Source organism: Crinia signifera, chromosome 2 (assembly GCF_055691185.1).
Source record: "Crinia signifera chromosome 2, ASM5569118v1, whole genome shotgun sequence".
In the NCBI taxonomy this organism is placed as follows: domain Eukaryota; kingdom Metazoa; phylum Chordata; class Amphibia; order Anura; family Myobatrachidae; genus Crinia; species Crinia signifera.
In genome coordinates this window covers 171,825,202-171,838,496 of record NC_139218.1, presented here as the reverse complement: position 1 = coordinate 171,838,496, position 13,295 = coordinate 171,825,202, and the positions used below count along the sequence as shown (strand labels likewise).

Below are 13,295 nucleotides of genomic sequence, written 5' to 3'. Positions count from 1 at the left end.
ATTTATTACACCAACAGTATTACGGACTAATCTAGTGTTTAGCACAGATTATACGGACAATACCCATAGTGCCAGCCTGCAGTAGCCTACACTAATTCAGTATTCTCATCACCAGTCGGGGATCTCTGGCCAATACACAGCAGGCTATTTAAACACACTGTACAATATTCTAAATGGCGCTATCTCTACTGCACTGTACTGTATGTTGCAGCCATGTTGATCCCTAACATGGCTGAAAATCACAATGGCCCTTATTCTGATCGGTGCGGACTTTCCCGAATTCTTACGGTGCGGTCCGCACGCCACGCTGTGCGGCGGCGTGCGGGCTTCGTCCGTAGAAACGCCCACGTGTCCTCCGCATTCGGACAGACTCACTCTTTAAGAACAGGGCGTGCGTGTGCGGTGGAAACGTACAGATTCTTGCACGGTCTTCCCGCACAAGCACGGTCTTACCACGTCAGAACGTACGGGAAGCTGTCCTTACGCCCCGATGCGGAGTATTTACGCTCAATCCCACACTTTTTTACTGAGTACACACAGCGATCACATGACCCACTTAGGCAATTAGCCAACCTCCTGAAAAAGGGATTATCAATTTCAATCAATTAAATGCTCATCTATACTGACCCACATTCCTACTACATTCATGACACACATTAACCCTTACAGCATGTGACCCTAACATACATCTAGATACACTATGTACATTTTGCTTATTTTAAAGATTTTAAACAACTTACACATATACTTTAGCATGTTAGAAAAAAACACTGACAACTTTGAACTTTAAATAACGATTTATTACAAAATAACTGTCCCCAACCAAAACATTAAATTTCCCCATCAATGATGCGGTCCATTTCCTCCATCATTTGCCTCATCAGGCCTCTCAGTCTAAGGAGGGCCCCACGGCGACCCTCCTCTGCTTGGGCAGGCTCATCTGTGGAGGAAATTCAAATTCAAAAATGACTAATGATATTCATGCATACATTTAACATAGTCAAACCTACTTTTTAAACATGCATTGTGACAGGTGTGTGTGTATATATATATATATATATATATATATATATATATATATATATATATACACACACATATATAACTATATATATGAGACATACACCTATACATACATGCATACATACTACATGGAAAGCCTGATTTTGGCCCTCTACCCTTTTGGCCCTCTACTCTGTCGAACACCTCACAGTCATACTGCTCCTTCTCAATCCAAACCCACCCATGACTAAGCTCTGAGAAGCATGTCACGCGCTGCACCAATCACAATTCGGCAAACAAAGTTCAGTGTCTCTTATATGATGGAGCCTGGCAGGGGAGTTACACAACTCTCAGGAATGCTCAGTACATTTGTGCAATCAAGCATGGCTTGCCTGCTGATGGTCTGCTCCAGAAATCATTGTCAGAATGCCAGTTAGGGTAAGCTGCAGCACTAACCCACTCCCATGCTCAAAAGCATTACTAAGACCAAATCCACACACAATTATGGTGCAAAACATACATGCAGACCGCAGGGGGTGGTTAGCTAGAGGAGGGCCCAGGGGCACTGACCACTTGTTACTCCAGTCTAAGCCACGCCTGTCCATACTCCATTTATGCCATACTGAATCTAGTTTACAAAGATCATTCACCAGTAAACTCTACTCACCTATATGAGGCTACAGATTGTATGCAAGCAGCAGGGACATGAAACACTTACATTAGCAAGTCATCCCTTTCTTCCAGGATACAGATTAACTACACAGGTTCAGTGGCACTTAAAATCGATATGAAAGACATCCTCACAACCTGTGTCATTAATATGTGTCCTGGCTGAAAGGGATGGTTTGGCCACCCTATCTAACCCCAAAGTGTGTCTGTTGCTATCCCGTTTGTTTTTTCATTTTATAGTATTGTAAAAATCAATTGAATCACCAGTGCTACATAGCAAATAGTAAATGCCAAACGGATAAATTAATCCTTATGTATACATACCAATTCCGGCCGCCTGGACGACCTCACCGGCCTCCACCTCCTCCTCAGGGGCCTCCAATGCTCCATCCTCGGCCTCGATGACGTCCTCCTCGGGTGGCAGTGCCTCCACTGCCCACCCCTCCTCATCCTCAATTTCTTGGGCCCCCTCCTCCGGCCTCCCTTCCTGCGGCTGGTCCTCCAGGGCCACCGCTGCCTCCTCCTCCTCCATTTCCTGGGCCCCCTCCTCCGGGCTCCCTTCCTGCGGCAGGTCCTCGAGGGCCACCTCTGCCTCCTCCCGGGCCTGTGTTGCGCGAGCACGTGCTGTGTATGTGAAAAATCAAAAAAGTGGCAATTAGTGGTAATTACTATTAAGCCTTATCAAGCTATAAATGCAAAGGTTAGAAGTACAGATAATTGTACAGGCAAACAGCTCCTTAGTGGCCTTTACAAAACACAGCCTGTAACATGGCAGGTATGCTGTGACTTTTGGCCCATTGTAAGCATCACAAGCATTAATCCTCCCCAATAACATATTTTATGACCATTACAGGGTGTCAAACAGGAAGTAGCACTCATATATTGTATGCCATGTTTAACTCATGATCAGGCTGGTGACCTTAGTGGATTAAATAATGTCAGGTAAGCAATCATGTCCAAATCCCCATTTACTGTTGAAATACTCACATCTAGCAATGCTGGCCCTTATTTCTTGCAGCCTCTCTGGCTCCCTACGCCTGAGGTCGGACCACCGCCGCTCCAGCTGAGCGATGGTCCGCCGCACCTGGGTGCGTGCGTATATACGGCGGCGGGCCACCGCATAGGCATTGCGTTTCTGCCGGTTGGTTATAAAGGGGCCCGCCCGCCCCAGCCTGGTCTCCATAACGGAGACCAGAGTTCTCAGCTCCGCGGGTGAGAATGGGGCTGCTCTCCCATAGGCCGCCATCTTAGCAATGGCACAAATCAAACAATCATGTGCTGTCATTGGTTGATCAGAGTGATATTTGGTATTAACTTTATTGTTCATTTTTACACTAACAGCGTGTATGCGCCAGAACAGACGGCTAACCCATTGCATCGCACACCCATCCTAAACAGACAGTGTAAAATAAGATGGAAACACATTATATATAATCTATACCATCCACCAAACATGGGTAGAAGCACCAGGTGAAATAGTCTGCATCACTAGACACTTACACCTAACTCGACAAGGTTCTAAACAGCTATTTTATAATGAAAGCTATGCAGCAGAAACATAGCAAATAGTGGCAGACCTTTTACAAAAATTAGGCCATGCTGCCATGTGTACACTTACCTTCTACTGGCCCCTACTACAGAGGTGGAATGAAAAGTAGCTAGCATCCAGCCTGAATTTGGAGTGCTTTCACATGTGATTTGGATGCTAGCACTGATTACTTGTGGCTAAGTGGTGGACTGGATTGACATATGGAATGGGTAGTGTCAGTTGTACTACATACCAAACAAGTGCACAGTACAGATGTACATTCAAATATACATTTTATGTGTGACCTCAGTTTTATTTTGTAATTGGTGTTGGAATCTGCATTTAGCTACTAAATCTGACTTACTCAGTTTGCCTGGTTTTTGAGAAATATTTTTCCACACCAAGGGGCGTCCCGTATGTGCCGCACAGTTGACGCTGGCGTACGGAACGCGGCCGTACGGAACGCAGGTTGCAGCTGATTAACGCCAATTACAGAAATAGTATTTAAAGTTGTCCTAGAAAGGCAAACAGTTGTTGCAAACATGGCTTGCTCAGAGTCAGAGGAAGAACAGGTGGTGCAGAATCTCTTGTCCCGCATGGAAGCCAACACCACCTATGTCCCCCTCAACCCAGAGCAGCCAGATGGGCCATCAACATCAGGCCAATCAGCAGCTGGCCCATCCTCAGCATCAGCAGAATCATTGGGAACACAGCAGGTGGCTTCCCAACAGAGTAGCCAGCCCAGCACTTCAAGTACACCAACCGGTGGCCGTGGCCGTGCCAGTGGCCGTGCCCGTGGACGCAGTCGGGCAACAGAGGAACCAACCACAAGAAACATGGCATATGTACCGCAGGAGCTTGACATCCTGGTGACCCGGGCACGTGATTTAATAGAGTGCCCAGCGGTAAAGTTGACACACACAAGGAGATGGAAGATCTGGGAGGAGATAACGGCGGAGATTAATGCAGTGGCTCCACAAGTTCGTGAGGCGGAGCACGTTAAGAAGAGGCAAGTACATGTGTGTTACATTTGAGCAGTACAAGTCCAGTCATGTTTACATTCAATATTAGATGGAGTTGGTCAATGGGTGTTCACGTTGCTTGGAGGCACAGACATGTTGGCCATGACATTGAATTGATAGTTATTGGAGGGTGACTGGTGTTGTATCTTCTAAGGGTTGGTTTTAAAAATGAATATAATGTAAGTTTGGTGTCAGTAGGCACATGTTGTATTATGTTTCAGATTGCAATGGGTGCTACAGCAAACATGAGGAGTTACATGTATTAATATGTACACTTTGATTGCAGGTGGCACGACTTCAAAGGCAACCTCAAAAAGAAATTGACCGAGCGGTGGCAACACAGCCACACCTCTGGGGCTGGCCCCATGCCTGGCAAGCTGAAGCTCACCCCCCTGGAAGAGATGGCCCAGTGCTGCATTGCAGTGGAGGAGGTCCGGGGGGTGAGCACCATAGACAGCGAGTCCCCAGCGGAAGTGATGGCTTCTACGCTTGAAGGTAATTATTTGCCAGGCCATAAGTAGATGTTTTGAATTTGGCATGGAATGTGTGGTAATTGGTAATTTCTCGTTCAACAGCATCCCCACCGCTTGGTCCAGATTCTCTTGAGGAGGTTGTGGAGTCTGTGCCACCTGGCCCCAGTAGCAGGCCCGTGCAGCAGCAGCCGGAAATGTCCGCGGCTGAATTGTCCACGTGGGGCCGTGTGCTAGACAGTTTTGTGCAGCAGGGAGACTTGGCATTCGAGCGGGTGCGTAGGGCCGAGGAGGTGCTGCAGGGTTTGACCACCAGCCAGCAGAGTATTGCTGCGAGCCTGCAGGCTATGACTGCCAGCCAGCAAGCTATGAGTGACAGCCAGCAAGCTATTGCTGCTAGCCTGCAGGTGCTGGCTGATCAAGCCCTGCGGCAAAATGAACTCCTCCTCCGCCATAATGAACTTATGGTGGATCTAGTTACCACCAATAGGGTCCTAATGTCACCCGCTTCGGGTGCTTTACCAACATCATCACTCCCTGCTGCCAGAGGGGGAAGAACATCCACCCCCTCCCCAGCATGTGCTCCACGTGACCCACCATCTGACTGTGGCCGTGGGCGAGGCCGAAGAGCTGCTGCACGTGGCAAGGAGCCTGCCAGGGGCAAACGTGCCCGCAAATGAACTTGTGTCCCCATTAATCTCCACCGTTATGTCTTCCCAAATCTTCCATTGAGCTGTGTGTGTGTCAGCATCCTGTGTCAAAATCCGTGCCGAGGGTCACCACATTTGCCCGCGGTTCAAATGTCATGTTTGGTTCCCCTGTTGCCCTGTTTCGGCTAGCATTACTGTGTGCTGTACTTGAAGTGCTGGTGCTGTACTTTTGTTGTGAAGCCACCTGATGTGTTCCTAATGATTCTGCTGTGGCTATTTATTATATATTATTTACTTTTAGTCCTGTTATGGTACCATTTGTTTTGTGATGTTTTTGTCATTTTTGGCAAAGTTTCTTTAATAAATGTTATTTTGGCCCCACAAATGTCTGTATTAATTGATACACGCAGAAGTGACATGTGTATTAGTATTATTCATATTAAGTTGTGTTGATTATTTGCTGTGTAAAAGTGTGTGACAAGTGCAGCATGTAATGTTCCCTTTAAGCTGCAATGCTTCCAATTGTAGCAGTGAGAAGCGTGTCATTAACAAGTAATGAGTAAAGTAGGTGATTGTATTGGGTTCAGCTGACATTGGTTGTGTTGCGTCCGTCCTGATTAGGCGTTCCGATTGCCTAGCGCATGACCGAGTGGTGTCCGCAAAGCAATACTAGCCTTTTGGACACCGCACATTTCTACCCTTTTTGTTCGCGTGCATTCGGCGTGCTGTCCGAATGCACGCCTACCCATATATGTGTACTCCCCCGTGTCCGCCCATGTTTCCGCCCAGTTTAGCCCACTTTGAAACTACACCCCTGTGTCATTCCGCATGACGCCCATAACACACCCATATTGGCCGAATGATTGCGGTGCACATTTCTGTACGGTATTAGTGAGAACAAGTACGGAGACCATACGTGGCACATGCGCATTGCGTTCCCCACGCATGCGCAGACGGCTAAAAAACGCGATCCGAAAGAATTCGGGAAAGTCCGCACCGATCAGAATAAGGGCCAATATCACGTGATCCTACTACTGAGTCTGCGAAACAATCCATTAATTAATGCCTAATTTTGCGAACAATTCCGTTAATTATTACACCAACAGTATTACGGACAATACCCCGAATCTAGTATTTACGGACAATACCCATAGCGGCAGCCTGCAGTATCTGAATACAGTATTCTCATTGCTAATCTCATCGCTAATCTCTGGCCCATACACAGCAGGCAATTGTATACAGTATTTTGCACTGGTTGTATTCGTAGGGAAAGAAGGGAAACAGGTTCATTCTGGGACAAGGTGGGCACCGAGCGCTTCCACTCAGGGACCATTTTGTCCTCCTAGGAGCCTGGCTTACTGTAATGCAGCAATGAGTCAAAATGTACAAATGACTGTACTGTACTTACTGCTCCAGTGAGATGATACTTTTCTTGCAGAAGGCAGTATGCTGGTAAAGCTTGGTAGAAACAGGAACGCAGCAACAACTTGACTTTGGAGTCAGCAAAAGTTGCAGAATGAACAGTACAGGTATCTCAAGTGTTTGTACGATGATACAGCCCAGAGATGAAGAGACGATACGAAGCAATTCTACACAGTTTAGATGCAGAGTAACAAACTGGATAGTTTGACAATTTTGGCATCTGTAGCTGAATTTATGCTGGCAGAGACAAAGGAAAACCTTCACGGCTAAATGCTGATAGGTGCATTTGAATTATGTACAATAGCAGGGAAACAAAAGGAAGGCAGACTGCAATTAATATACTGTATTTTGTATGACTGCAATCAACATCTTATTGAGTGCACTGTTTTCATGGCACAGTACAAGGTAATGATAGACAGGTCCTCAAATAACACTTTCTTTAGTCATCCAGCATTAGCAAAGGTTAGCATGACTTCAATGTTCATACAGTAGCAACTGAACCAACGACATGTGTAACCTTAAAGAGCTGTAGAAGCGAATTTAATCGAAAAACACTGTCCTCAAAGCAAGAACTTTTACCTGAAGAGCGAAATCTATTGGTGCGAAAAACAACCGTTGTTTGTAGCGCAGTATGTATGGGCAATAACTGTATCGTGTACATGGCAGCCTGCAATTGTGAATTTTTTTGTGTGCAAAAGGCAGAAGGAATTTGCAAAGCACCAAATACTGTAACTATTGATTTAAAAAAAAAGTACACTTAAAAAATAAAAAAATATTGTACCCAACTGTGGATCGAACCAGTGTTGCTGCTGAGTGTAGCTGTGTCTCTACCCACTAGGCCACTGTTACCTGGGATTTTATTTGCTCCCTTGGTGTATAATAAAGTATACAGTCCAATACGAGACATGGCCCCGTACACTGTTTTCATGGCGCAGTACAGCATGATGATACTGTAGGTCCTCAAATAATGCTTTGTTTAGTCATCCAGCATTAGCAAAGGTTAGCATGGCTTCCATGTTCATACAGTAGCAATCTGTACCAATTACATAAATAACCATACGTATCTGCTGCTGCGAATTAAATACAAGCGCTCTGTCCCTAAAGTACGGACAAAATCTGTAGTGTAAAGTTGTGGCAGCCTGACTGTTTTGCAGAAGAGATTTTTGCGCATAAGCTGTACTGTTTAGGAAAAGTGACATCTGGTGGTCAATGAGTATAATTGCAGGTTACATTTACAACATTACGTTACATTTATAATGCGATCTATAACGGGACTATAGCGCAAGGAGCAAGCGCGATTCACATAGCGCACGTTATGCGCTACGTAGCCACGATGTATGAGGCCATATCTGTATGGCTCTTGGTACTGTCGCTCCTCCAATCCATCAGCCTGGAGGTGTCTTAAACTGTTAGGCAAGATGATGGCCACGTTCAAGACGTTGCAATATGCGAGGTTCCATTCGAGGGTGTTTCAATGGAACATCTCAGCTGTTGGTTGGGGGATCCAAAAGCTATGAAACAAGAAAAAGATTATATTGACTCAGGAAACAAGAAAATCCTTATGTTGGTGGATGGATTTGGAAACCCTCCAGTTCGGTCATCGTCTACAGACCTGGGAATGGTTTGTGGTCAAGACCGATGCAAACCTCAGGGGATGGGGAGCAACTGCTCTACACTATCAACGCCAACCTTTTCATACCCCCACTATCCACGTCAGCGTGGAGTTGACTTTATATAGTGTGGCGAACGCATTTTATTCATTTGTTGTATATTGTTTTTATGTGTTTTTTTATGGTCATACACAGTAAAAGTAAAATCTTTCTTACCATACACTTGCTATTTAGTGGTTTTATATTTTAGCGCTGCTCATATGCTTTGTGCATGACTGTTTGTTTTCTGCTCAGTCAAGGTCCATTCTTTAATCAATGGCTAAATTTGACAGCCTGGCTTGTGAAACCTCATTGTTTAAGAAGAAGGGTTTCTCAGACGCATTTATTCAGACGATGGCAGAAGGTTCACACCTCTCAGTTTAAATTGGCTACGCTTCTTGATTTTCTCCAGGATAGTTTTTCAGTGGGGTTGAGTCTGCAATCTTTGAAAGTGCAACTGTCAGTGCTGTCCATTTTCTTTCAAAAGAGGGTGGCTCTCTTGCCGGAGGTTCAAACCTTTCTACAGGAGGTGGTGCATATTAAACCTTCTTATGGGCAACCAGTGGCACCATTGTACTTGTCCCTAGTGTTGGCCATGTTACAAAGGCCACCCTGCGAACCTTTAAGGTCAGCTGATTTAAAGTTTTGTGGAAGATTAGTTTCCTTCTGACGATTGCTTCGGCCAAGAGAGTCTCAGAATTAGGGGCTTTGTCCTGTAAGCCACCTTTTCTGGAGTTTCATGAGGATAGGGCTGTTCTCCGTACGGTACCTACGTTTTTGCCAAAACAGGTACAAATTGTCACTGTTGTTAGTGGTTCGCGCTCTGCGCATCATTTTGGACAGAGTTAAGATGTTTCGCAAGACTGATACATTACTGGTGTTGTATGATGTACATAAGAGAGGGTGGCCGGCCTCAAAGCAGACTATTGCCAGGTGGTTGAGGTCGGTAATTGCTTTTGCTGATACCAAAGTTGACAGGCCAGTTCTGGCTAGGGTAAATGTCCATGCCACAAGGTCAGTTGCTTCCTCTTGAACTGTGCGTCCCGGGGCTTCAGCAGACATTTATGCAGGGCTGCCACCTAGTCCTCTATTCACACTTCCAACAAATTATACCGGTTCCATGAGTTTGCATCCGAGGACGCTTCATGTTGGCGAGCAGTTCTACGTGCTGCAGACCTGAGTGTACGCTCCCAAAGGTATGGCTCTCGAATATCTCATGGCTGAGCTGTGTCACCAGGATGGATGATCATGAAAACGGGATTTTTGTAAGAACTTACCATTCGAATACCATTCTCTGAGTCCATTCTGGTGACACAGCAATCCCTCCCTTTATGCTCAGTAAGTGGTTATAACGTTTAATGTTTCTGTTGTTTCATGTTATATGATTTTGTGATTGTGCATATTAATATGTTTGGGCATTGAGTAATGTCTCCCAGTGGGCTCTTGAAGTTATACGGAAGCTTTCTGGGATGCAGCAGAGCCTGCCTCTTAAAGTCATAGCATAGGTACCTTGGTTCCTCCAGACCCACTACATCCCATGGTTGAGCTGTGTGACCAGGATGGACTCAGAGAAAGGGATTTGAACAGTTAGTTCTTTCAAAAATCCCCTTATATACCAGAAGGGATATTTGGAATTATGAACTTCAATGTGAGTACACTTGTATTTGGATAGAACGTTGTTAAAAAGGAACCCTTTTTGGTACTTGTGGATTATCACGGCTCCCATGATGGCCATCGTACATGAAAAAATCGCATCGCATGCGATTTTTTACTGAAAAGCATCCAAATGCATTGGAATTAGTATGAAACATGTTCAAGGGCCCCCAAATGGCATTTTTGAGGCTGTACCACCCCCACTATCAACGCAAACCCGAAGCGTGGCGAGCGCAGCGAGTCCGCGAGGGGACGCGGATACCTTCACAGGTATCCGCGCCCCCTCACGGGCTTCACAGGTGTCCGCGTCCCCTCGCGGGGCTCGCTGCGCTCGCCATGCTTCGGGCTCGGTGGCTCGCTGCACTCGCCACACTTTCTATTCTCAACTCCACGCCGACGTGGATAGTGGGGGTATGAAAAGGTCGTAGGATGCGTACCGCCGCCCCTCACGGGCTCGCTGCGCTCGCCACGCTTCGGGTTCGCGTTGATAGTGGGGGTGGTACAGCCTCAAAAATGCCATTTGGGGGCCATTGAACATGTTTCATACTAATTCCAATGCATTTGGATGCTTTTCAGTGAAAAATCGCATGCGATGCGATTGCATGCGATTTTGACAAAAACGTCAAAAAATGGCAAAAATCGCATCCCATCGCATGCCACTATATATGGCATGCGATGGCATGCGATGGGAGCCGTGATAATCCACAAGTACCCCTTTTTTTAACACGAGCCTCAGCAGGGTGAAATATTAACCATTTTTGCTAAGATTAAACACCAATATATAAGGTCTCATTTTTATGATTTAGTTCACATTTATTGAACATATCGACTTTGTTAAAATATCATTGTGGACTCGCTAACCCCTGATGAAGTCTCGTCTGAGATGAAATGCATTGGTTGGTCCAGCTTGTTAACATCAACTGTGCACTAAAAAAAATCGATACTTGTGTAGTTTCACGGCCCCACCGCGTGCACAGTCTGTATTTACTGTTTCTCATTAAACTTGGCAGCTTGCCAGACTCTGTGTTTACTGTGCACGTGCCGCTCTAGATGTTTTCAGCACAGCGCGTGACGTGGCTGCTTTACATATGTAATCTACGTTATCAGCGTAGCGCTGGCAGCCCAGCGCTGACAGGTCATTGTGGTACTTGTAGTTCTACAGTGAAATACACACTCCTGCACACCGCTAACAACGGGGTATGTAAACTGGACACCCCGGCACACCGCTAACAAACGGGACTTCTAAACTAGACACCCCGGCACACCGCTATCAAAGGGGGTGTCCCAAATGTAGACGCTAAATTTAGACGCTTTAGGTACGCGTCCGACCAACCTTTTCATACCCCCACTATCCACATCAGCGCGGAGTTGATTTTAAATAGTGTGGCGAGCGCAGTGAGCCACTGAGCCCGAAGCGTGGCGAGCGCACATGGATTACATGTAAAGTAATCTGCGTCCCCTCGCGGGGCTAGCTGCGCTCGCCATGCTTCGGGCTCACTATATAATATCGACGTGGATAGTGGGGGTATGAAAAGGTCGGTCAGACGCGTACCGTGTCCCCTCGCGGGGCTCGCTGCGCTCACTACACTTCGGGGTGACGTGGATAGTGGAGCTGTTTCAGGAACACATTCACACCAGCAAAATCATACATAAGGGAAAAAAATGATTCAAGAACAATATATAATTAATTTAAAGAACAATAAAATTTAGATAGAAGTCATGATTAAGAACAGGAAGCAGCTGCTGCTGCATCATCACCACCACTTGCAGAGGAATCAGCTGCTGATGTGGATGCTGTGGGCTCTGCGTCGTCATCTTTGTCAAGTTGGGGGAGCAGGGTCAGCGCATACAGGATGCGCTTAAAGGGGTCCTGTGCACCTAAACTCTTCCTCCAGATAAACTCCTGGAGGTATGAGTCCAGGTGATGGGGCGCGGTCCCCCTTTGGTGCTTATTGCGCCACTTGCAACTACCCCACAACCGTTCAATGTTCTGGGTGTGGACCCCAGTGTCAGGATCCATAAAAGTGGTACTTGTGGTTCACTTTCGCGTGGTGGAACCGGGCCTGCTCCAACTGCTGCGTGTAATACGACCTCCAGCAGTTGCTAAAGATGGTGTTACCTGGTTCCACGTTGTTCTCAATGGCAGCCATTAGAGTGGTCGCATGCCGCCGCTCCACTGCAGTGATGAAGCACTGGCCTGTCTCCCTCGAGATGCCCCCAAAGACCCACTGCAGGGGCATCATGCGTCCAACGTGGCTCTTTCTCTGGACGTACAGGCTCTCGTCCACCTCTACAATGGTACCTTGCTCTCCAATGCGCTGCTGAGACTGCGCTAACAGGTGCACTGTGCAGGCCACCCTCATCAGGTTGTTGTACAAGACTGTTTGTCACACGTAGCCGCGACGGAGCGCGGCGGGTACAGTACTCACCCGTCCGCGCCCGCCGCCGGCTAGCGTGTGCAGGCTCCGGTCTGCGGTGTGCGGGTAGCGGCAGCTCTGGGTAGGGATGGCAGCAGTAGTGGTGCCGGGAGGCCGGCGTCGCCATCTTGGTTGAGGGCAGGAGACAGATTGGCCCAGAGTGGAGGTTCCCTCCTCATCCTGTGCTGACAGCCAATGGCAGCCATCCCCTGGGGATATAGGGGATCTGCCTAGGCTGTTCAGTGTCAGTGCAATGAGTCTTTGGAGTCATTCACAACTCCTAGCTGATTCCCGGATCCTGGCTCTTTCTCTCCTGACTCTGGTGCCTTGCTCCCTGCATCTTGCTACAAGGAAGTTTTCTCCTGACACCAATGCTGCAAGTCCTACCTAGTGCTTGTTCCTGCTTGTGTCCCAGAATTACCCTGCACAGCTTTCCGCTGTCCTCCTTCATACAACTCATTCATTCCATCATCTTTCAGTCATCCGGATCCATTTCTTCTGTCATCAAATCAACCTCCTTCCGGATCCTCATCTATGTACTCTGGCTCACCAAGTATACGTTTCCAGATTTCCCTGCCTGTTATTAGTATTGTGCTGGACTCTATTTAATTTATTCCAACTGTCACTTAAAGAAGTATTTGAGTGAAGTTTATCATTTATGAAATCAGTTATTAAACCTGCACGTTTCAATCCTACTCCTCCTGGTCCGTCTCCGGTTCCTGTGCACCGCACGACTCCATCCAGCCCTTTAGCCGTGACAGTTTGCACTGACCCGATGGAATCGGGTGAAGCACAGGCCTCCATGACGGATGT

The 13,295-nt window shown here is 46.9% G+C and overlaps 1 protein-coding gene across 1 annotated transcript; it reads right to left on the bottom strand.

Annotated features, from left to right (window-relative positions):
* Positions 1-830: 830 nt before the first annotated feature.
* Positions 831-12,428, bottom strand: LOC146058458 (uncharacterized). Its single transcript, XM_083170744.1, has 3 exons — positions 12,185-12,428; positions 1,996-2,295; positions 831-940 (listed from the first exon to the last, which is right to left on the bottom strand). The coding sequence occupies exons 1-3, from the start codon at positions 12,426-12,428 to the stop codon at positions 831-833; spliced, it is 654 nt and encodes a 217-aa protein (XP_083026870.1).
* Positions 12,429-13,295: the final 867 nt, after the last annotated feature.